A 26,510-nucleotide genomic window follows, 5' to 3' on the forward strand; every position below is an offset into this window, starting at 1 on the left:
GGAATTGGAATTAAAATGATTGGCTACTGAGAAGTCCCATTTTTGGAGGATGGAATGATAAGTCCTCGACAAAGCGGTCCCCCAATTTACAACAGGTCTCACCTGTTGGAGGCCGCATCAGGATCAGTGGACACAATAGACAAGCCCATCTGATTCACAGGTGAAATGTTGCCTCACCTGTTTAGGGCTCTGAATGGAGGGGAGGAAGGAGATGAATGGGCAGGTGTAACACTTAGGCTGCTTGCTGGGATTCTTTTATTTACTCTTTTATTGGGATACAGCTGGCCCTTCCAGCATTTCCAGCCGTGCCGCCCAGCATTCCCCAAATTAACCCTAGCCTAATCACAGGACAATTTACAGTAACTTAAGTAACCTATCCATGGGAGGAAACCAGAGCACCCAGAGGAAACCCAGACTGTCACGGGGAGAACATACAAAGAACTTACAGGCAGTGGCAGGAACTGATTCTGGGTTGTTAGCACCATAAAGTGTTGTGCTAACCAATAATTCTGCCCACTGAACACCTTTTATTTTGCTACAAATAAATGTTAGCTTTAATAATTAAACATGGATGAAGAAAAAAGTTCTCAGACATTTCAGAGTTTGAAATGCCATCATTAGTTGTGCAAACATTGGAGTGACTTCACCTGCCTTCAGCAGTATCTCTCTTCTTTCTCTCTCTCCCCCCTCCCCTTCCTCCCTCTCTCCCCCTCCCCTCCCTCCCCATCCCTTCTCCCTCTCTCCCCTCCCTCCCGCTCTCCCCCACCCTCCCCCTCCCCTCCCCTCCCCTCCCCTCCCGCCTCTCGCTCTCCCCCACCCTCCCTCCCGTTATTGTAGTGTCATTTACAGAAAAAGAGGCGTATGTCACAACTACTGCTTGGAACAAACGATGACTTTTCCAGCTGATCATCGTCAGTAACGAGCTCTTACACGAACAGGGCAATATATCCAAATACTTTTCTTCCCAGCATGCGGTGGTGGTTTGTGCAATCATACACATTTCTTACGAAGCAAACGCCGGCACGCCCACGTATCTCTCCACCCATACGAGTTACTGGCGGGAGGGTCCGTGTTTTTTTATGATTTATATATAGATACTAAACATCAGATAGATCTTACCTTCTGCGATCTGCATTTCCGGGAGCTAAAACGCGAAACTGTCCGGAACAAGTCCGAGAATTGGGCACGTTCTCCAGGTAAGAAGCGTCTCTCCTCTGGTTTTTATCACTCTTCCCGATTGTAGACTCTGAAATAGTCATTACCCTTTCGCCGTGCGGATGCGGATTTGAGTTATATTTGATGTATGCTTTCTTCATTTGTCATTTTAATATTGTAGACACGAAGTAGTACAGCACAGAAACAGGCCGTTCGACCCGTCGCGTCCACTCCAACCTTCTGACCCCTCGTCTTTCTCGTGTTTCTGAATAGGCCAAAGAGCCAATTTGTGCTCCTATATCACTGGTTTTAAGAACTCAACCTGTATAGACATACCGAGCAACACACACATACACACAAGATAGAGGCAGGAAATATGTTCCAGATGCTGGGAGAGTCCAGTACCAGAGGGCATGGTATGAGAATAAGGGGTAGGTCATTTAGGACAGAGTTAAGGAAAAACTTATTCTCCCAGAGAGTTGTGGGGGTCTGGAATGCACTGCCTCGGAAGGCAGTGGAGGCCAATTCTCTGGATGCTTTCAAGAAGGAGCTAGATAGGTATCTTATGGATAGGGGAATCAAGGGATATGGGGACAAGGCAGGAACCGGGTATTGATAGTAGATGATCAGCCATGATCTCAGAATGGCAGTGCAGGCTCAAAGGGCCGAATGGTCTACTTCTGCACCTATTGTCTAAAATGCTGGAGGAACTCAGCAATTTAAGCAGCGTCTATGGAAACGAATAAACCGTTGACCCAAAACAGGTGGACCTGATCTCGGTCTTTACTCTTTTCCAGAGATGCTGCCTGTCCTGCTGGGTTCCTCCAGCATTTTGTGTGTGTGTGTTGTTGTGGATTTCCAGCATCTACAGAATCTCTTATTTACAGAGACACAGAGATGGAACAGTTGAAAATACCGATGATTATTTAAACACCATCAGAAGCATAATAAGTTTGCTTTACAGTTTTTTATGTCACCTTCCTTGTGACTACAAGAAACTACAGAGAGTTACGGATACAGTTCAGTACATAATGGAAACCACTCTCCCCTCCAGGCAGTGGCCAGCAATCCACCAATTTAATCCCTGCCTAATCACGGGACAATTTACAATGGCCAGTTAAACTACCAACATTTGCATGTTTGGACTGTGGGAGGAAACTTGCACGTTCACGGGCAGAATGTACAAACTCCTTACAGGGCAGTGGCAGGAATTGAACCCGGATCGCTGGTACCATAAAGTGTTGCACTAACCACTATGCTGCCGTGCCGCCCATCACTCCCCTTTCTTTGGGTATAGATGGTATAGAAACATAGAAAACCTACAACACAATACACGCCCTTCAGCTCACAAAGTTGTGCCGAACATGTCCTTACCCTAGAAATTACCTCGGGTTACCCATAGCCCTCTATTTTTTTGAGCCCCATATACCTGTCCAGGAGTCTCTTAAAAGACCCTATTGTATCCGCCTCCACCACCGTCGCTGGCAGCCCATTCCACACACTCACCACTCTCTGCATAAAAAACTTACCCCTGACATCTCCTCTGTACCTACTTCCAAGCACCTTAAAACTGTGCCCTGTCGTGCTAGCTATTTCAGCCCTGGGAAAAAGCCTCTGACTAACCCACATGATCAATGCCTCTCATCATCTTAGACACCTCTATCAGGTCACCTCTCATCCTACGTGGCTCCAAGGAAAAAGGGCTGTGTTCACTCAACCTATTCTCATAAGGAATGCTCCCCAATCCAGGCAACATCCTTGTAAATCTCCTCTGCACCCTTTCTATGGTTTCCACGTCCTTTCTGTAGTGAGGCGACCAGAACTGAGCACAATACTCCAAGTGGGGTCTGACCAGGGTCTCATATAGCTGCAACATTACCTCTTGGCTCCAAAACTCAATCCCACGATTGATGAAGGCCAATACACCATATGCTTTCTTAACCACAGAGTCAACCTGCACAGCAGTTTTGAGTGGCCTATGGACTCGGGCCACAACATCCCTCTGGTCCTCCACACTGCCAAGAGTCTTACCATTAATACTATATTCTGCCATCATATTTCACCTATCAAAATGAACCACCTCACACTTATTTGGGTTGAACTCCATCTGCCACTTCTCAGTTTTGCATCCTATCAATGTCCCGCTGTAACCTCTGACAGCCTTCCACACTATCCACAACACCTCCAACCTTTGTGTCAATGAATTTACTACTCCATTCCTCTGCTTCTTCATCCAGGTCATTTATAAAAATCACAAAGGGTAGGGAAACCAGAACAGATCCCTGAGGCACACCACTGATGGCCGACCATGCAGAATATGACCCGTCTACAATCACTCTCTGCCTTCTGTGGACAAGTCAGTTGTGGATCCACAAAGCAATGTCCCCTTGGATCCCATGCTCCTTACTTTCTCAATAAGCCTTGCATGGGCTATCTTGTCAAATGCCTTGCTGAAATCCATATACATTACCTCTACTCTACCATCATCAATGTGTTTGCTCATATCCTCAAAAGATTCAATCAGGTTCATAAGGCATGACCTGCCTTTCACAAAGCCTTGCTGACTATTCCTAATCATATTATAACTTTCCAAATGTTCATAAATCCTGCCTCTCAGGATCTTCTCCAAAAACTTACCAACCACTGAAGTAAGACTCACTGGTCTATAATTTCCTGAGCTATCTCTACTCCCTTTCTTGAATAATGGAACAACATCCGCAACACTCCAATCCTCCGGAACCTCTTCCATCCCCATTGATGATGCAAAGATCATCGCCAGAGGCTCAGCAATCTCTTCTCTTGCCTCCCACAGGAGCCTGGGGTACATCTCGTCTGGTCCCAGTGACTTATCCAACTTGATGCTTTCCAAAAGCTTCTGCACAACCTCTTTCTTAGTATCTACATGCTCAAGCTTTTCAGTCCACTGTAAGTCATCCCTACAATCACCAAGTTCCTTTTCCATAGTGAATACTGAAGTAAAGTACTCATTAAGTACCTCTGCGATCTCCTCCAGTTCCATACACGTTTTTCCACTGTCACACTTGATTGGTCCTATTCTCTTACATCTTATCCTCTTGTTCTTCACATACTTGTAGAATGCCTTGGGGTTTTCCTTAATCCTGTCCGCCAAGGCCTTCTCATGGCCCCTTCTGGCTCTCCTAATTTCTTCCTTGAGCTCCTTCCTGCTAGCCTTATAATCTTCTAGCTCTCTATCATTACCTAGCTTTTTGAACCTTTCATAAGCTCTTCTTTTCTTCTTGACTAGATTTACAACAACTTTTGTACACCATGGTTCCTATACCCTCCCATTCTTTCCCTGTCTCACTGGAACGTACCTATGCAGAACTCCACGCAAATATCCCCTGAACATTTGCCACAATTCTTCCATACATTTTCCTGAGAACATCTGTTTCCAATTTATGCTTCCAAGTTCATGCCCGATAGCCTTATATTTCCCCTTACTCCAATTAAATGCTTTCCCAACTTGTCTGTTCCTATCCCTCTCCAATGCTATGATAAAGGAGATAGAGTTGTGATCACTATCTCCAAAGTGTTGTCCCACTGAGAGATCTGACACCTGACCAGGTCTATTTCCCAATGCCAGATCAAGTACAGCCTCTCCTCTTGTAGGCTTATCTACATATTGTGTCAGGAAACCTTCTTGAACACACCTAACAAACTCCACACCATCTAAACCCCTTGCTCTAGGGACATGCCCATCAATATTTGGGAAATTAAAATGTCCCACCACAACAACCCTGTTATTATTACACCTTTCCTCAATCTGTCTCCCTATATGCTCCTCGATGTCCCTGTTACTATTGGGTGGTCCATAAAAAGCACCCAGTAGAGTTATTGACCCATTCCTGTTCCTAACTTCCACCCACAGAGACTCTGTAGACAGTCCATCCATGTCTTCCTCCTTTTCTACGGCCGTGACACTACCTCTGATCAACAGTGGCACTTATCAGGTGATTAAATGGCCCACTACCATGACAAGATTGATTTTTAACCTCAAAATCCAACTTGTTATGGCTTTACACCTCATTGTCTACCTGAACTGCATTTGCCTTATATCTGTAAACTTCATTCTGCATCCTTTTGGTATTTTTACACTGTTCTGACTCAATGTGTTGTTGTAATCTCTGTGGAGAGTGAGCAAGACAAGTTTTTTCACTGTATGGGTGACAATAATAAACCAATTTACCAGAGCTAGTCCCTTACTAGGATCAGATGTGTGTGTGTGTGTGTGTGTGTGTGTGTGTGTGTGTGTGTGTGTGTGTGTGTGTGTGTGTGTGTGTGTGTGTGTGTGTGTGTGTGTGTGTGTGTGTGTGTGTGTGTGTGTGTGTGTGTGTGTGTGTACACATACATACACATATATTAAATGTCCATCCAGAAATCAAATGGCAGTGGGGAAGAAGCTGTTCCTGAATTGTTGAGTGTGTGTCTTCAGACTTCTGTACCTCCTTCCTGATGGTTGCAGGGAGAAGAGGGCATTTTCTGGGTGATGTGGGTCCTTTCTAAATCTTTCCTATCCTTGAACTTCTCTCATTTTCTTTTAAACTTTAATTTGTTCCGACTTCGACTATATCCACTGACAATTTGTTCCACATGCCTACCACCACCTTGTGTGTGAAAACCTGCTCCTCCTGTCCTCTTTTACATTTTTTCCTTCTTACCTAAGTAAATGTCCTATAGTTTTCAGCCTCCCTACCCTGGAAAAAAGACTGGGTATTCAACTGAAGATTATAACATCACTCTTGCCCTCTATGCTGCAGAGAAAAAAACCCTAGCTTTTAATTCCCCTTCAACTGAACCCTTTCCAGTTGAGTGACATCCTCACTGAAGTTAGTGACCAAAATTTCACACAAAACTCCAAATATAATCTCATAATGTTATGACTGTAAAATATGGTGTCCAAACTCTTGTAGTCAGTGCCCTGACCAATAAAGGTGAGCATGTCAAATACCTTCTTCACCTGTGATCCACTTTCAGGGAACTATAAACTTGTACACCTAGCTTGCTCTGTTCTACTACACTCTCCAGAGCCCAGACATTACATAAGAACATAAGAAATAGGAGCAAGAGTAGGCCATCTGGCCCGTCAAGACTGCTCTGGCATTCAATAAGATCATGGCTGATAGGGCCATGGACTCATCTCCACCATACCCTCCTTTTCCCCATAACCCTTAATTCCCCTGCTATGCAAAAATCTATCCAACCTTGTCTTAAATACAAAGTATATTTTACTGATGTAGCCTCCACTGCTTCATTGGGCGGAGAATTCCACAGATTCACCACTCTCTGGGAAAAGCAGATCCTCCAAAATCTACTTCCCTGAATCTTGAGGCTATTCTCCCTAGTTCTAGTCTCACCTACTAGTAGAAACAACTTTCCTGCCTCTATCTTATCTATCCCTTATGTAATTTTATGTTTCCATAAGATGTCCTCTCATTCTTCTTATTCCAGAGAGTACAGTCCCAGGCGACTCAATCTCTCCTCATAGTTTAACCTCCTCATCTCTGGAATCAACCCGGCAAACCTTCTCTGCAACGCCTCCAAAGCCAGTATATCCTACTTCAGGTAAGGAGACCAGAACTGTATGCAGTAATCGAGGTGTGGCCTCACCAGTACCTGTACAGTTGCAGCATAACCTCCCTGATCTTAAATCCAATCCCTCTAGCAATGAAGACCAACATTCCATTTGCCTTCTTGATAGCCTGCTACACTTGCAAACCGACCTTTTGTGATTCATGCACACGCGCTCCCAAGTCCCTCTGCACAGCAGCATGCTGCAATTTTTTACTGTTTAAATAATAATCTGCTCTTTGACTTTTCTTTCCAAAGTGGGTGACCTCGCATTTACCAACATTGTTCTCCATCTGCCAGACCCTTGCCCACTCACTAACCTATCTATATCTCTCCGCAGGCACTCTGCATCTTCTGCATAATTTGCTTTAACACTCAATTTAGTATCACCAGCAAACTTAGATACACTACACTCAGTCCCCTCGTCCAGATCGTTAATATATATCGTGAACAGTTGCAGGCCCAGCACCGACTCCTGCAGCACACCGCACACCACAGACTGCCAACCAGAGAAACACCAATGAATCCCAACTCTCTACTTTCTACTAGTTAACCAATCTAATACATCACTCTCAACTCTATGCATCCTTATCTTACGGCTAGGTCTTTTATGTGGTACCTTATCGAATGGTTTCTGGAAATCCAGGTAAATAACATACATCTGTTCCCCTCCATCCACTGCGCTCATTATATCATAAGACCATAAGATATAGGAGTAGAAAGAGGCCATTAGGCTCATCGAGTCAGCTCTGCCATTCAATCATGGGCTGATCCAATTCTTCCAGTCCTCCCCACTCCCCTGCTTTCACCCCATACCCTTTAATGCCCTGGCTGATCAAGAACCTATCTATCTCTGCCTTAAATACACCCAATAACTTGGCCTCCACAGCCGCTCTTGGCAACAAATTCCACAGATTTGCCACCCTCTGACTAAAGTAATTTCTCCGCATCTCAGTTCTAAATGGACTTCCTTCAATCCTGAAGTCGTGCCCTCTTGTCCTAGAATCCCTTACCATGGGAAATAACTTTGCCATACGTAATCTGTTCAGGCCTTTTAACATTCAGAATGTTTCTATGAGATCCCCCTTCATTCTCCTGAACTCCAGGGAATACAGCCCAAGAGCTGCCAGATATTCCTCATATGGTAACCCTTTTATTCCTTGAATCATTCTCGCAAATCTTCTCTGAACCCTCTCCAATGTCAGTATATCCTTTCTAAAATAAGGAGTCCAAAACTGCACACAATACTCCCAAGTGTGGTCTCACGAATGCCTTATAGAGCCTCAACATCACATCCCTGCTCTTATATTCTATACATCTAGAAATGAATGCCAACATTGCATTCGCCTTCTTCACAACTAACTCAACCTGGAGGTTAACCTTTAGGGTATTTTGCACAAGGACTCCCAAGTCTCTTTGCATCTCTATATTTTGAATCCTCTCCCCATCTAAATAATAGTCTGCCCCTTTATTTCTTCCACCAAAGTGCATGGCCATACAGTTTCCAACATTGTATTTTATTTGCCACTTTTGTGCCCATTCCCCAAAACTATCGAAGTTTCTCTGCTGGCTCTGTTTCCTCAACACTACCTGCTCCTCCACCTGTCTTTGTATCAGCAGCAAATTTAGCCACAAATCCATTAATACAGTGGTCCCAACATCAACCCCTGTGGGACTCCACTGGTAACCAGTAGCCAGCAAGAATAGGATCCCTTTATTCCCACTCTCTGTTTTCTGCCAACCAGCCAGTGCTCCACCCATGCTAGTAACTTCCCTGTAACTCCATGGGCTCTTATCTTGCTAAGCAGCCTCATGTGCAGCACCTTGTCAAAGACCTTCTGAAAATCCAAGTACACCACATCTACTGCATCTCCTTTATCTGCTTGTAATTCCCTCAAAGAATTGCAGTAGGTTTGTCAGGCAGGATTTTCCTTTCAGGAAACCATGCTTACTTTGGCCTATCTTGGGATAAGGTACTCCATAATCTCATCCCTAACAATCGATTCCAACAACTTCCCAACCCCTGATATCAGGCTAACAGGTCTATAGTTTCCTTTCTGCTGCCTCCCACCCTTCTTAAATAGCAGAGTAACATTTGCAATTTTCCAGTCATCTGGTACAATGCCAGAATCTAACAATTCTTGAAAGATCATCATTAATCCCTCCACAATCTCTCCAACTACTTCCTTCAGAACCCAAGGGTGCATTCCATCAGGTCCAGGAGGTTTATCCACCCTCAGACCATTAAGCTTCCTGAGCACCTTCGCATTCGTTTTTTCCACTGCACAAACTTCACTTCCCTGACACTCTTGAATGTCCAGTATACTGCAGATGTCTTCCACTGTGAAGACTGATGCAAATTACGCATTCAGTTCCTCTGCCATCTCTGCATCTCTCATTACAATATCTCCAGCGTCATTTTGTATTGGTCCTATATCTACCCTCAACTCTCTTTTACCCTTTATATACTTAAAAAAGCTTTTAGTATCTTCTTTAATATTAGTCGCCAGCTTCCTCTCATTATTCATCTTTTCCTTCCGAATTTCCTTCTTAGTTCCTTCTGCAAGTTTTTAAAAGCTCCCCGATCCTCCATTTTCCCACTAGCTCTGGTTTCCTTGTATGCCCTCTCTTTTGCTTTTAATTTGGCTTTGGCTTTGACTTCACTTGTCATCCACGGTAGTGTCCTTCTTCCCTTTGAAAATTTCTTATTTGGAATATATCTGTTTTGCCCTTCCCTTATTTTTTGCAGAAACTCCAGCCATTGCTGTTCTGCTATCCTTCCTGCAAATGTCCCTTTCCAGTCAACTTTGGCCAGTTCCCCACTCATGTCATTGTAATTTCCTTTATTCCACTGAAATACCGACACATTGGATTTTTTTTTTCCCTCTCAAATTTCAGTGTGAACTTGATCATATTGTGATCACTGTTCTCTAAGGGTTCCTTAACATTAAGCTCTCTTATCACCTCTGGATCATTGCACAATACCCAATCCAGCACAGCCAATCCCCTAGTGGGCTCGACAACAAGCTGTTGTAAAAACCCATCCTTTAGACATTCTACAAATTCTCTCTCTTGAGGTCCAGAACTGACCTGGTTTTCCCAATCCACTTGCATGTTAAAATCCCCAATGATTATCATGACGTTGCCTTTCTGACACACCTGTTTGTCTCCTGCTGTAATTTGTAATCCACATCCCGGCTGCTGTTTGGAGGCCTATATACAACTGCCATTAGGGTCCTTTTACCCATACCATTTCGTAACTCAACCCATAGAGTCTCTACACTTTCCAATCCTATGTCATCTCTTTCCAGTGATTTAGTAGTATTTCTTGTACACAGAGCCACACCACCCCCTCTGCCTACTAACCTATCTTTTTGATACACCATATATCCTTGGACGTTCAGCTCCCAGTGGCAGCCATCCTTTAGCCAAGTTTCAGAGATGGCCACAAAGTCATATTTGCCAATCTGTAGCTGAATTTCAAGATCATCCATTTTATTCCTTGTGCTGCGTGAATTCAAATGCAACAATCTCAGTCCAGTATATGTTGCTGATATCCTTAAAGAACTCCAGTAAGTTTGTCAAACAGGACCTGCCTTTGCTGAATCCATGCTGTGTCTGCCTGATGGATCCATTTCTTTCCAGATGTCTTACTATTTCTTTAAGGATAGCTTCAAGCATTTTCCTAACTACAGATGTTAAACTAACTAGCCTTTAGTTACCTGTCTTTTGCCTACATCGTTTTTTGAACAGTAGCAAGACATTCTCTGTCTTCTAATCCACTGGGACCTGCCCAGAGTCCAAAGATTTTTTGTAAATCATCACCAAAGCCTTTACTATAACTTCTGCCATTTCTTTCAGTACCCTGGGATGCATTCCATCAGGACCAGGGGACTTATCTATCTTCAGGCCCACAAGTTTGCTCGGCACTATCTCTTCAGTGATAGCTATTGTTTTGAGGTCGTCACCTCCCATCGCATCCATAACATCTCTTTTTGGCAAGTTGGATGTGTCCTCCACCATGAAGACTGACACAAAATAGTCATTCAAAGCTTCGGCCATTTCCTCAGTACCCAGTATCAATTCCCCCCTCTTGTCTTCCAAAGGACCTACATTCACTTTAGCCACACTTTTCCGCTTTATATACTTATAAAAACTTTTACTATCTGTTTCTATATTTTGTGCTAGTTTATTTTCATAATCCATCTTCCCTTTCTTTATTGCTCGCTTAGTGGTACTTTGTTGTTTTTTAAAGTTTTCCAAATCTTCCAGTTTCCCTCTACTCTTGCCGACTTTGTATGCATGAGCTTTTAGTTTGATGCCTTTTCTTATTTCCTTAGTTATCCAAGGCTGCCTCTCCCCACCCTTACGGTCTTTGTTTTTAACTGGAATATACTTCTGTTGAGCACCGTGAAAAATCTCTTTGAAAGTCTTCCACTGTTCCTCAACTGTCCTACCATGTAGCCCGTGTTCCCAGTCTACTTTATTCAAATCCATCCTCATCCCATTTAGTCTATATTGTTTAGGCATAATACAGTAGGTTTTTTTAATGGAGAGAAATTCACAAATCTGTGGCACAAAATGACTTCGGTGCCCTCGTGCAGGATTTCCTGAAGGTTGAGTCAGTGGTGAGGAAGGCAAATGTGATGTTAAACGTGATGCCCCTCTTTCCCTCTTACCCCATCCCTGACATATTTAGTTGTTTGTTTTTTTCTCTCTCTCTGCCCATCACTCTGCCTGCTCTCCATCTCCCTCTGGTGCTCCCCTCCCCCTTTCTTTCTCTCTAGACCTCCTGTCCCATGATCTTTTCCCTTCTCCAGCTCTGTATCACTTTTGTAGCTCTTAGCTTCATCCCACCCCCTCCGGTCTTCTCCTATCATTTCGCATTTCCCCCTCCCCCTCCTACTTTCAAATCTCTTAGTATCTTTCCTTTCAGTTAGTCTTGACGAAGGGTCTCGGCCCGAAACGTCGACAGCGCTTCTCTCTATAGATGCTGCCTGGCCTGCTGTGTTCCACCAGCATTTTGTGTGTGTTGTTTGAATTTCTAGCATCTGCAGATTTCCTCGTGTTTGTGAAGTTATTTTGAGAGGTCTGGTATATAAAAGCAAGAATGTAATATTGAGCGTTTATAAGGCACTGGTGAGGCCTCACTTGGAGTAACATACTGTAAAAACATCATAAAAATGAAAACCCAATTAGCCAATGACTTCAATATCTTACAGAATATTATTATTCACAGAATTTTTTTTTCTCCTCGGTTATAAAGCTAATTTTTTGAGACAATTGTATATTTTCAGTTTCTCATCAAATCCACAGGGACATGTTTGCCTACATTCTGGCCTCATTACTAATATGGTTTCTGTGCTGGTGGATACGAGACAGATGCAAACTTGAGAATCTCTCAGACAAGTATGTGTTCATCACCGGGTGTGATACTGGTTTTGGAAATCTGGCCGCCAAGTCCTTTGATAAAATTGGATTCTGGGTACTTGCTGGGTGTCTAACGGAGGAAGGGGCACAAAGCTTAAGCAAAGAAGCCTCAAGTAGATTGAAGACAATCGTGCTGGATATTACAAAGTCAGAGAGCATTGAAAATGCAGTGAACCAAATCAAGCAAGAGGTGGGACACAGAGGTAAGTCAAATTTAGAAAGTTAATTACTAATACATTTCAGAAGCATGAAAAAATCTGCAGGTGCTGGAAATCCAAGCAACATTCACAAGATACTGGAGGAACTCAGCAGGCCAGGCAGCATCTTGGAAAAGAGTACAGAGCCGATGTTTTGGGCCAAAACCCTCATCAGGACCTTATACTCTGTCTGGGCAGCTGCCAACTTGATGGCATGAATATCAGTTTCTCCTTCCAGTTAAAAAAAAATTCTGTCTACCTCCCGAGGGATCTCGGCCTGGAATATCAACTCTCCACTTCCCTCCAGTTCCTCCAGCTAGTTGTTCATAGATTTGTCAGGTTCCTACACTTACAGTGACTCATTTTCACCTGATCATTATTATGCTTAATCATATAATAATAATAAAATAACAAAATATCAAAATACTTTTGTTAACAATAGCAAATAATAATAATGCCAGTGTCTCCAGTTTTACCAGCTTGAGCTGAGAAATACATAAAAATACTCTAATAATAATAATGATGAGCAGGGTATATATTGTCCCAATAGTAATATCTACAACTGGTATTTTTTATCTTAATATATATCTATGGTTTATTTATAATTGTTGACATTTGTTATCTTCATATAAACAGTACTGTGCATATACTGTATATAGCTAGGGTGCTTAATACTTTTTTACAGTACTGTATATGTTTTATGTATAATTGCCGAAATTTTTTTTGTCTTTATATGCTGTATATATGTTTAATGTATAATTCCCCTTGTTTGTTTCTACAGGTCTTTGGGGCTTGGTAAATAATGCTGGGATAGTTGGGACACTTTGTCCCACTGATTGGTTAAGAACTGAACACTTCCGAAGACCTATTGAAGTTAACTTACTGGGATCTATAGAAGTGACGTTAAAATTGCTCCCACTGATTAAAAAAGCCAGAGGAAGAATTGTGAATATAAGCAGTGTTCTCGGCCGATTAGCTTTGAGCGGTGGTGGATACTATGTGTCAAAGTTTGGCATAGAAGGTTTCAATGACAGCTTAAGGTGAGGACATGAAAAGATTGATATTTATCTCTGGCTGGTTGTATGAAAAGGTGATATAGTATCAGCCTCCCATTTTTCTCTGGAGTTTGGGTAGAAAACACAGCAGGTAGGTCAAACTCTAGTTCCTTTTCAGCCCTGGTAAACAAAAATGGATCTCTAACTCTGTTTACACCTTCTACAGTACTGTGCAAAAGTCTTAAGTGTATATATATTGTGGCGAGCATTTGGTCCATAATGACAGATGAGGAAGCTCTTTCACTCAACAATGGTCTATTGTGATAGACACAAAACAGACAGGGCACCATGACCCGGAGAGTGAACCCAACCAGTCTCACACCCATGAGGGAGGTGACCATCACACACAAGCAAACAACTGTACAACTCAAGCTAAAATGTAACAATAAATGAACTGGAACTTCCCACCATAATCCCATAAAAGCATTTTAACACAAGAACAATAAACAGTACTGGTCATTAGAAATGCAGGCAGGCAGGCTGTCGACCGCACCCTCACCTAGAACGTCACAGTATATATAATTAAGAATCCTGAGTGGGAAGGGGCAGGGAGAGGGGAATCATGGTTGGGAAAAAGGGGAAGGGAGAGGGGAGGGAGCAGGAAGCACCAGAGAGACATTCCGTAATGATCAATGAACCAATTGTTTGGAATCAACTTAGCTTGCCTGGTGTCTCGGGGTTGAGTGTGCCTGCACCCGTGCCACACCCACTCCTGACACTCCTTCTCTGCCACTTATCCCACACCCCTCCCACCGTGCTCCACCCACACCATTCCCAACATTCCTCGCTCCCGCCAAATTTACAAATCCGCTCTCTGCTCCATGTTGACAAATACAGTACTGTGCAAAAGTCTAAGTATAGATATATATATATATATATATATCTCTTCTGCAAAAGTCTTACAATATATGTAGCTAAGACTTTTGCAGAATACTGCATCTTCAAAGCAGAATACCTTTTGACTCAGTTGAACATTAAGCATTTTTAATTCAATGAATCATATCACAGTGTTTAACTTCAGTTTGATTACAGACCAGTTTTTATTTCATGTTTGATTTTGTGCATTTGTTACCGGTGTTGCTATCTTCATTAAGTAATTTCAAAGACATAACTCTGTGATTTCAGTTATCATTGTGGTCACTGAGGGAATGTTAGACTGTTGGAGATCTCGTGTTTTGGAGTGGACTTTACACAAAAATACCTGACAACACATTTATTGTTTTGATTGTCCATTTTTAACCTTCGTATTCTAAATTTGAGTCTCAGATCACGAGGTTTATATATGCAATCAATGCCAATTCCACTCTCCTTTTAAACTTTCTAACAACACTACACTAATTGGCCTAATCTCAAATAATAATGAGGCAGCCTATAGAGAAGAAGTCATCACTCTGACACAGTTGTGTCAAGGAAACAACTTCTCCCTCAGTGTCACAAAACAAAGGAGCTGGTTGTGGACTACAGGAGGAATGGAGACAGGCTAACCCCTATTGACATCAGCGGATCTGGGGTTGAGAGGGTGAACAGCTTTAAGTTGATCACCATGCACATCACCGAGGATCTCACGTGGTTTGTACTTACAGGCTGTGTGGTGAAAAAGGCACAACAGCACCTCTTTCACCTCAGACGGTTGAGGAAGTTTGGTATGGGCCCCCAAATCCTAATAACTTTCTACAGGGGCACAATTGAAAGCATCCTGACTGGCTGCATCACTGCCTGGTTTGGGAACTATAATTCCCCCAACTGCAGGACTCTGCAGAGAGTAGTGTGGACAGCCCAGTGCATCTGTAGATGTGAACTTCCCACTATTCAGGACTTTTAAAAGAGAGGTGGGTAAAAAGGGCCCGAAGGATCAGTGAGAACCTGAGTCACCCCAACCACAAACTATTCCAGCTGCTACCATCTGGGAAATGGTACCACAGGATAAAAGCCGGGACCAACAGGCTCCGGGATAGCTTCTTCCACCAGGCCATCAGACTGATGAACTCACACTGACACAACTGTATTTCTATGTATATTGACTGTCCTGTTGTACATACTATTTACTATAAATTACACATTGCACATTTAGACAGAGAAGTAACATAAAGATTTTTACTCCTCATGTATGTGAAGGATGTAAGTAATAAAGTCAATTCAATTTAATAATGACCACTGTGGTTTATTTCTATCAGCATTGTAACACAATCATGCGGAACCATTTTTTTATTACGCAGATAATCTGCTCCAAATTGTGTCCTCAATTAGGCTCTTCTGACCCTTCGTGCCCCTCAGCAATCTCCTAATTTAATCCTGATCACGGGACAATTTGCAATAACCAATTAGCCTACCAGCTGGTACATTTTTGGACTGTAGGAGGAAACTGGAGCACCCGGAGGAAACCGATGCAGTCACGGGGAGAGCATACAAACTCCTCCCAGGCAGTGGTGGATATTGAACCCGGGGCACCTGTACTGTAAAACATTGTGCTAACCACTACACTATTGTACCGCCTCATTACCTTATAATCAACAGTAAAATTCAGTTTCTAGATGCCACCGTTTTTCTGTTCCGTGCCATCTGGCAGAGTAGTAAGGGCGCATTTGGTACGGGCACATTGCAGCCTCACCTTTGCAAAAGTTCAAAAACAGGAAGAGTACCTTAACAAATTTTATTAATGGCATTGAATAATATTTTCCACTTTAGTACAGCTATACAACCAAACCATTTCTCATCTATGCTAAATGTGCTTTTGCTTAGGCGTGATATGAAGAGATTTGGAATAAAAGTTGCTTGTATTGAACCTGGGACCTTTGAAACCAGAATGACCAACTGTGAAGTACATCGTCATGAAAAGAAATGCCTCTGGGATGAACTCCCACCTGATGTGAGAAAAGAGTATGGAGAAGACTATTTAATACAATGTAAGATATATACACCTACTCAGCTTAATAGAAAATGAATCCATAGCCCTGGGAATTACATTAGGCACAAGTATTTTATTATTGACTTTGTGTTGGTAGGCCATTAAAATAATTACTGAATATTAATACTTAAAATTATGAATAAGAAGTGCACCATAATTTTGTTGAGTAATTTTAGAAACCTGAAGTTCATTTAAAAAAAGTTAATTCTTATTTTGTCTGAAAGGCCTGCTGTTATATTTTAACGAAGTACATTTTGAATTAATTGAAGCTTAAAATGAAAATCTTCACAGACTCCTAATCTTTCAGGATGCAGTTAATCTTAAACTTGGGAGCAGAAAATGTAAGAGACTGAGGGGAGATTTGATAGAGGTGTACAAAATTATGAGGGGCATAGGTAGGGTAAATGCAAGCAGTCATTTTCCACTGAGGTTAGGTAGGACTACAACAAGAGGTCATGGGTTAAAGGTGAAAGGTGACATGTTTAAGGAGAACATGAAGGGAATCTTGTTCACTCAGAGAGTTGTCAGAGTGTGGAATGAGCTGCCAGCGCAAGAGTTGGATGCGAGCTCGATTACAACATTTAAGAGAAGTTTGGATAGGTACATGGATTAGGGGTATGGAGGGCTATGGTCCCGGTGCAGGTCAATGGGAGTAGGTGGTTTAAATGGTTTTACACGGACTAGTTGGGCTAAAGGTCCTGATTCTGTGCTGTACTTTTGTATGACTATGATTCTGAGTCAGTTTTAGTCATTTCATTTCTTAGATGACTAGTTTTGAAGAGCAACTGTATGAGTACAATATTGCATAATGGTCACATGTTTAAGTACTGTAGTTCATTAAACCATGTAGCAAATCATCAGGCGTACCTTAGCACCTCTGATGATTAATTGCTATCTGAAACAGACTCGACCTCTGCAAGTGCAAAATGAGGCAGATCCGCTTTGGACTCTGGAACCTGCTTTTGCAAGTGTAGCGATAATGAAACCATTAGCTTTCAGCCTCATTCCTCCATGGAATTAATAACAATTTTGAAGTTTGCGTGTATGCAGTTTTGAACAGGGATATTGATGACTCTATTCCAGAGGGTCACTAGATCACTTGTCTCATGCAGTTAGTTGCATGCTAAATTGGTAGGACGTGATTAGACTGAAAACTGTGCAGAAAGGATTTACCAGAATGTTGTCTGAATGGAATAGTTTAGTTAGAAGGAGAAATTGGATTTCCCGGGTTTGGTTTCCTTGGAGCAGAGGAGTCTTAATGGGAGACTAGTGAGAGGTACAGTACTGGGCAAAGGCTTAGGCAGAAATAGATAGCTAAGGTGCCCAAGGCTTTTGCACAGTACTATTTTTGTCCACATGGAGTAGGGGGCAAGTTTGTAAATCTGGTGGGAGCAAAGGCTTTTGGGAATGGAGAGGGCAGAGTGCCACAGGAGGGGTGTGAGACAGGTAACAGAAGGAGTGCCAGGGGTGGGAGGGTGGCGTAGGTTCAGACACCCCACCTCTGAGACTGCAGGCAGGGTCATTTGATTCCAAACAATTGGTTCATTGATCATTACGGAATGTCTCTCTGGTGCTTCCTGTTCCTTCCCCTCTCCTTTTCCCAACCAAGATTCCCCTCTCCCTGTCTCAGTCTGCAATAGAGACCCATATCAGAATCAGGTTTATCATCATTCACATATGTGTCATGAAATTTGAATCTTATTGTGTGGCAGCAGCAGTATGGTGCAAGACTTAGAGCTACTACTGGATTGTGCAAAAATCTTAGGTGGCCTAGCTATAGATATGGGTAGACAGCAGGAAAAGTTTCCTGTAAGAAAGATATCTAAAACTAGAAGGCACAGTTTTAATGTGAAAAGTAAGAAGATTGGAAGGGATCTGAGAAAAGAAATTTTCATCAGAGTGTGGTTGCAATCTGGAGCTCACTGCTGAGAAAGTTTTGGAGGCAAACAGTATTTTCTCACAACAGTTTTAGCTTCATGGAGTCAGAGTTACAGAACATCGAAACATCCACAGAATCGGAGTTATACAACATGGAAGCAGGTCCTTTGGCCCAATCATCCATGTCTACCATGATCTCTAACTGAGTTAGTCGCGTTTGCCTAATTTGGCCCTTGTCTCTCAAGGCTTTCTACATCCATGTATTTATCTAGATGTTTTGAACATTGTAATTGCATCTGCCCTCTGTTGGTTCTTCTGGGAACTCATTCCATATACCCACTGTTTGTTAAACATGATGTGGGCGATCATGGTCTTTCCAAGACTATCATTGTTCTTGGAAGTGGTTTTGCCATTGCCTTCTTCTGGGTAGTGTCTTTATAAGACAGGTAACCGCAGCCATTATCAATACTCTTCAGAGATTGCCTATTGTCAGTGGTTGCATACCTAGGACTTGTGATGTGCACCAGCTGCTCGTACAACCATCCAACACCTGCTCCTATGGCTTCCCTTAACACTGATCAGGGAGGCTAAGCAGGTGCTACACCTTACTCAAGGGTGACCTGCAGGCTAGCAGAGGGAAGGAGTGCCTTACACCTCCTTTGTTAGAGATGTATCACCACCCCAGCACCTCAGGGTTTAGTGAAAATGGATGGTGTTTGGTCAATGCAGACTCAGTGGCTGGAAGGCTTTGGTTCCATGTTGTATCTCTCCATGACTATGACTGAAATTTCAGTAAGGAAATCCATTTAATTAAAGTTTAAATCATTATCAAAGTATATACACCATATGTCACCAGATACAACCCTTATTTCCCCATGAGCATACTCAATAAATCTGTAGAATAACAACCATAACAGAATCAATGAAAGACCACCCAATTTGAGCATTCAACCAGAGGGCAGAAGACAAGTTGTGCAAATACAAAAAGGAAGAAATAATAATAAAATATAAATAAGCAATAAATATAGAGAACATGAGATCAAGAATCCTTAAAAGTTAGGACATTGACTGTGGGAACATTTCAATGACAGGGCAAGTGAAGTTTGTTTCAGGAGCCTAATAGTTGAGGGGTAATAAAACCTGAACCTTGTGGTGTGAGTCCTGAGACTCTTGCACCACATTCCTAGTGGCAGTAGTGAGAAGAGAGCATAGGCTGGGTGGTGGGGTCCCTCACAATGGATGCCGCTTTCCTGCAATAGTGCTCCATGTAGATATGCTCAATGGCGGGGAGGGATGGAGCGAGGAAATTAACAATCCTGCTGTGGTGTAACAGCAATGTTAGCCATCCTTTTCTCATTAGAGATGATAGACATGCATATTATAAAGCACTTGGCATTATTGTGTGAGATTTTAAACATATACCATCCAAATTAGTTTATTTGTGATTCATTAAAGTCTACCCCACTAACACTGTGCTTTGGATATTCACAGCTGGTGTCAGACAAGAGAAACTAGTGAAATTATTGTCAAGTACAGATCTTTCCGTGGTGGTGTGGTGTATGGAACATGCTCTAACAGCCAAGTACCCAAGGACTCGGTACAGTGCTGGCATTGATGCAAAACTACTATGGATCCCCGTATCATACTTGCCAACATTTATTGCAGATAACCTGCTGACTATGGATACAATAATAAACTCAAGTTCTGCGTAAAGGATTCACACTCTATCTTCAGTGTGAACATTGTTTATTAGAAACATTGACATTTGGAGGCTCTGGACCAAATTGTAGACAATTTGTCACATATTTGTACATGGAGCTTGAAAAAATAGAGGGCTATGGGTAAACCTAGGTAATTTCTAAGGTAAGGACGTCGGCACAGCTTTGTGGGCTAAAGGGCCTATATTGTGCTGTAGGTTTTCTATGTTTTTATTTGTCCTGCTGCAAGAATGCAAGTGTTTATATTATCAATATTGTATAACCATATAACATATAACATATAACATATAACCATATAACAATCACAGCACGGAAACAGGCCATTCCGGCCCTCCTAGTCCGTGCCGAACTCTTAATCTCACCTAGTCCCAGCTACCCGCACTCAGCCCATAACCCTCCGCTCCTTTCCTGTCCATATACCTATCCAATTTTACCTTAAATGACACAACTGAACTGGTCTCTACTACTTCTACAGGAAGCTCATTCCACACAGCTATCACTCTCTGAGTAAAGAAATACCCCCTCGTGTTTCCCTTAAACTTTTGCCCCCTAACTCTCAAATCATGTCCTCTCGTTTGAATCTCCCCTACTCTCAATGGAAACAGCCTATTCGCGTCAACTCTATCTATCCCTCTCAACATTTTAAATACCTCGATCAAATCCCCCCTCAACCTTCTATGCTCCAATGAATAGAGACCTAACTTGTTCAACCTTTCTCTGTAACTTAAGTGCTGAAACCCAGGTAACATCCTAGTAAATCGTCTCTGCACTCTCTCTAATTTATTGATATCTTTCCTATAATTCGGTGACCAGAACTGTACACAATATTCCAAATTTGGCCTTACCAATGCCTTGTACAATTTTAACATTACATCCCAACTTCTGTACTCAATGCTCTGATTTATAAAGGCCAGCATTCCAAAAGCCTTCTTCACCACCCTATCTACATGAGACTCCACCTTCAGGGAACTATGCACTGTTATTCCTAGATCTCTCTGTTCGACTGCATTCCTCAATGCCCTACCATTTACCCTGTATGTTCTATTTGGATTATTTTTGCCAAAATGTAGAACCTCACACTTCTCAGCATTAAACTCCATCTGCCAACATTCAGCCCATTCTTCTAACCGGCATAAATCTCCCTGCAAGCTTTGAAAACCCACCTCATTATCCACAACACCTCCTACCTTAGTATCATCAGCATACTTACTAATCCAATTTACCACCCCATCATCCAGATCATTTATGTATATTACAAACAACATTGGGCCCAAAACAGATCCCTGAGGCTCCCCGCTAGTCACCAGCCTCCATCCCGATAAACAATTATCCACCACTACTCTCTGGCATCTCCCATCTAGCCACTGTTGAATCCATTTTAATACTCCAGCATTAATACCTAACGACTGAACCTTCTTAACTAACCTTCCATGTGGAACTTTGTCAAAGGCCTTGCTGAAGTCCATATAGACTACATCCACTGCCTTATCCTCGTCAACATTCCTCGTAACTACTTCAAAAAATATAGTTAGGTTTTGTTCATGTGTTTTTGAGAAATACGAGCTGAGTTAATACGTTAGTACAGGGTGGCTTACATTTGGGTAGTTAATGAAGAAAGGAATATCTGCATTTATTTAGCATTTTTTTATTTCACCCCACAGACAACACTGCTAATGGTACAGTCGGCCCTCCTTATCCGCGGGTTCCGCATGCGCGGATTCAACCAACCGCGGATCGGGAAAACCCGGAAGTTCTCTCTCCAGCACTCGTTGCTGTTTGAGCATGTACAGACTATTTTTTCTTGTCATTTTTCCCTAAACAATGCAGTATAACAACTATTTACACAGCATTTACATTGTATTAGGTATTATAAGTAATCTAGAGATGATTTAAAGTAAATGGGAGGATGTGCATAGGTTACTGCGGATCGGGAATCGAAGAGAAAACGGAAGTTCTTTAAGTCAGAACTGGTACATCCGGTATTTAGCGTCAGTTAGTCAAACGTTTGTCTTAGTATATAGTATATATTTTACCTTTCTATGAATATAAAAAACTTAAGAAACGTATGTATTTCAATTATTAAACCACTGCATTGCTTAGTAATAATTGTAGCTTTCTTCGGGGGGGGCCTTCACATGCTCCATTATTCTCACTTTATCCTTTAAAATTGTTCCGATCGTTGACTGAATGTAGCCTAACACTTTTCCAATGACTGATGAGATTTCACCTCTTTCCGATCACTTTATTATTTCCACTTTATTTTCAATCGTGATCGTTTTCCGGAACAGAAACAATGCAGGCGGTGGGCCCCGAGCATCGCCGGGTCCTAAAGTCCACGGCACTGAGCCAGGTTAAATAAGGTCCGGAGCTCCGCCAGGTCCTAAAGTCCACTGCACTGAGACAGGTTAAATAAGGTCCGGAGCTCCGCCGGGTCCTAAATTCCACCAACTTGAGCATCTGCGGTTTTTTTGATACCCACGGTGGGGGGTACTGGAACCAACCCCTCCCGCGGAGAAGGAGGGCTGACTGTACTTTGGTGCATATTACTGTACATTTTTATGCTCAAGCTGCTGGAGTAGGACTTGAACCTACAAACTTCAGACTCAGAGAGCTGGTCCACAGATCTAAAGTGGATATTGTTGAAAAAGGCATGCAGCAGAAAATTTCAATCAAACAAAGAAATTTCCTAATTTCCAAAGACAGTTAAAGCGAAATAGAATAGCCTGAATTACTACTTCCTTGGTGTTAAGATTTATTATTGTCTTTACATCAAGAACTAAGTCAACATTTGAACTGATGTTGTTTATTCAACCATAAGACACTGGAGCAAAATTAGGCCATTCATCCCACTCAGTCTGCTCTGGCATTCCATCATGGTTGTTCATTATCCCTCTCAACCCCATTCTCCTGCCTTCTCCCCATAAAGACTGATGCCCTTACAAATCAAGAACCTATCAACCTCTACTTTAAATATAGCCAATGATTAGCTTCCACAGCCATCTGTGGCAACGAATTCCACAGATCCACCATCCTTGGCTAAAGAAATTTCTCCTCACCTCTGTTCAAAATGGACATGCTTCTATTCTGAGGCTGTGCCCTCTGGTCCAGAACACCCCCTGCCACCTTACAATAGGAAAGGTATTCTCCGTGTCCACTCTCTCAATATTCACTAGGATATTCCTCATTCCTCTAAACTCCAGTGAGTACAGGCCCAGACCGATCAAATGCTCTTGGTACATTAACCCGTTCATTGCCTGGAACACATTACTATGAGCCTCTTCTGGATCCTCTCCAAAGACAGCATATCATTTCTTTGATAAGCGGCCCAAAGTACTCTCAATGCCCCAAATGCAGTCTGAATAATGACTTCTAAAGCCTCAGCATTGCAGTATTGCATTAATATTCTAGTCTTCTTGAAGTGACTGCTAACATTGCATTTGCCTTCCACACCACCAACTCACCTGCAAGGTAACCTTCAGGGAAACCTGCAAAGCATTCCCAATTCCTTTTCTAATTTTCAATTTTTCTTCTCATTTAGAAAATAGACTATGCTTTTATTCCTTCTTCCAAAGTGCAAAGCCATATACTTCCTGACACAGTATTCCATCTGACATTTCTTTGCCCATTCAGCTAATCTAAGTCCTTCTGCAGACTCCCCTGCTTCCTCAACACTATCTGCTCTTCCACCTGTTTTCATATCATCTGCAAACCTGGCCACAAATCTTATCAATTCCATCATCCAAATCATTCACATATAACATGAAAAGAAGCAGTCCCAACACCAACCCCTGTGGAACACCACTAGTCACTGGCAACTAACCAGTAAAGGCCCCCTTATATTCCCACGCTTTCCCTTCTGTAAGTCAGCCAATCTACAATCCATGCTAGTATCTTTCCTGTAATACCACGCATTCTTATTTTACTTAATGGACTTGTATGTGAACATCTTGTCAAAGGCCTTCTGAAAATCAATTGAACAACATCCACTGACACTCCTTTGTCAACACTGCATGTTATTTCCTCAAAGGATTCAAACAGAGCTGTCAAATAAATTTTCCCCTTAAGCAAGCCCTGCTGACTTCAGCCTATTTTATCATGTACCCCAGATCCTCTGCAATCTCTTCTGCTACCTCTTTCAGAACCCTGGGATGTAACTTCAGGTCTTTCAGCTTCCCAAGCAGCTTCTCCTTCATAATAGCAACTACACTCACAATTGCCCTGTGACTTCCTTTAATTTCTGGCATACTGCTCTTGTCTTCCACAGTGAAGATTAAAGCAAAATACTTAGAATCAATCAGCCAATTCTTTGTATCCTATTACTCCCTCTCTAGCATCATATTCCAGTGGTCTGATATCTCCTCTCATCTCTCTTTTACTCTTTACATATCTGAAAAACTTATTTGTATCCTCTTTAATATTACAGCCGGCCCTCCTTATCCATGGGTTCTGCATGCGCGGATCAGGAAAACCTAGAAGTTCTTTCCCCAGCACGTTGTTTGAGCATATACAGACTTTTTTTTCTTGTCATTATTCCCTAAACAGTACAGAATAATATTTACATAGCATTTACATTATATTAGGTACTATAAGTAAGTACAGACAGTCTTTAAGTCAGATTTGTATGTAAGTTGGAACAGGTACATCGGGTATTATTTAGCGTTAGTCAAACGTTTGTCTTAGTATATAGTATATATTTTACCTTTCTATGAATATAAGACACTTAAGAAACATATGTATTTTAATAATTAAACCACTGTGTTGCTTAGTATAATTGTAGCTTTCATCGGGGCAGGGCCTTTCACATGCTACATTATTCTCACTTTCTCCTTTAAAATTGTTCCGATCGTTGACTGACTGTAGCCTAACGATTTTCCAGTGACCGACGACGTTTCACCTCTTTCTAATCGCTTTATTATTTTCATTTCATTTTCAATCGTGATCATTTTCCATCAATGGAACAGAAACACTGCAGATTCAGTAGCAGCCGCGGGCAGTAGGTCCGAAACTCCCCCGGGTCCTAAAGTCCACCCGCACTGAGACAGGTTAAATAAGGGACTTGAGCATCCATGTTTTTTGGTATCCGTGGGGGGTCCCGGAACCTATCCCCCATGGATAAGGAGGGCCAACTGTATTTTCTAGCTTGCCTTCATAATTCATCTTTTCTCGTTGCTTTTTAAAGTTGCCTTGTGTTGCTTTTTTAAATCTTCCCAATCCTCTAGCTTCTCAGTAGTTTTTGCCATATTTTATCCATCTCACATGCTCAAATGTGATCTTTGACTTCCCTTGTCAGCCACAGTTGCCTTTTCCTCTCTTTAGCAGACTTTTTCACATTTGAGACGTATCTATCCTGCACCTCCAAATTGCCTCCAGCAACATCATCCATGCCATTCTGCTGTCATCCTGCTAGTGTCCCTTCCAAACAACTTCGGTCAGCTTATCTGTCATGTCTCCATATTTGACTTTACTACTGCACTGCCATACTGCCTTTGGTTTCTCCTCCTCAAACTGCGGGGTGAAATGAATACTATCATATTATGGTCACTTCCTCCCAAGGGTTCCTTTACCTTAAACTCCCTAATCAAATCTGGTTAATTACACAAATCCTAATCCTAAATTGCCTTTTTTCCGAGTGGGCTCAACCATAAGCTGCTCTAAAAAGCAATATCGTTGCAATTGGCATTCTCTAAATGCCTCCTCCTGGGTTCCAGCACCAACCTGATTCTCCAAATCTTCCTGTAAATTGAAATCCCCCCTGACTATTCTAACATAATAGGAATCCAATTTCTACTTGTAGCGATACTCCTGACCTTTAATATATATCCCTGTGTGTTACTCTATGTAGACATATTTCTGTCATTGATAAATTCTCTTTTCCTGTTATACGGTATCATCATCATCATGTGCAATGTCATATGACGTGGCAATGATGGTCTTTGACCATGATTGTTCTTGACAATTTTGCTACAGAAGTGGTTCACCATTGCATTCCTCTGGACAGTGCCTTGACAAGATGGGTGACCTCAGCCAATATCAATACTCTTCAGAGATTGTCTGCCTGGCATCAGTAGTCACATAACCAGGACTTGTGATATGTGCTAGCTGTTCAAATGACCACCACCTGCTCCAAGGCTTCACATGACCCTGATCATGGTGGGGGAGGTGAGGGGTCTATAATCAGATGCTAAACCTTGCCTAAGGGTGATCTATGATCTGCAGGCTAGCAGAGGGAAGAAGCAACTTACACCTCCTTTGGTGGAGACATATCTCCATCCTGTCACCCACACTTTATAGCTTACTTTGTTAAATAGTTTCTGAAGTGACGTATGTCGGATGCACTGCTTTTCTTAAGATAGCTCATGATGTGCACATGATTAGAAAATGGACCATTCTACTCATATATATGGTCGTCTAGATTCCAATTCTGATTAGACTAACTCGATTATTGTGCTTGTAAGAAAACAGTGAAAATAGCAACTTTTTTTGGATTCTTTTTAACGTAGATGTCGCTTAACAAATGTAACTATCAGCAATTTGAAATTTTACTCTATTGAAATTACCAATAAAATATTTCTTGATTATTTAA

The 26,510-nt window shown here is 42.1% G+C and overlaps 1 protein-coding gene across 5 annotated transcripts; it reads left to right on the forward strand.

Annotated features, from left to right (window-relative positions):
• The first annotated feature begins 900 nt into the window (after nt 1–900).
• On the forward strand, nt 901–26,510 carry LOC140728567 (dehydrogenase/reductase SDR family member 9-like). 5 transcript variants are annotated; one of them, XM_073047495.1, is made up of 7 exons: nt 902–1,196; nt 3,968–4,080; nt 6,625–6,738; nt 12,061–12,377; nt 13,153–13,411; nt 16,166–16,329; nt 19,701–26,510. In XM_073047495.1, exons 4-7 carry the CDS (start codon nt 12,065–12,067, stop codon nt 19,919–19,921), a joined length of 957 nt encoding a protein of 318 aa, XP_072903596.1. In that variant the 5' UTR covers nt 902–1,196; nt 3,968–4,080; nt 6,625–6,738; nt 12,061–12,064; the 3' UTR covers nt 19,922–26,510. The 5 variants fall into 5 exon arrangements, with proteins under 5 accessions (XP_072903595.1, XP_072903597.1, XP_072903596.1 ...); XM_073047494.1 differs by lacking the exon at nt 3,968–4,080 and having other exon boundaries at nt 901–1,196; nt 12,042–12,377; XM_073047493.1 differs by lacking the exon at nt 3,968–4,080.

The sequence above is a fragment of the Hemitrygon akajei genome, chromosome 5 (assembly GCF_048418815.1).
Source record: "Hemitrygon akajei chromosome 5, sHemAka1.3, whole genome shotgun sequence".
Lineage (NCBI taxonomy): Eukaryota > Metazoa > Chordata > Chondrichthyes > Myliobatiformes > Dasyatidae > Hemitrygon > Hemitrygon akajei.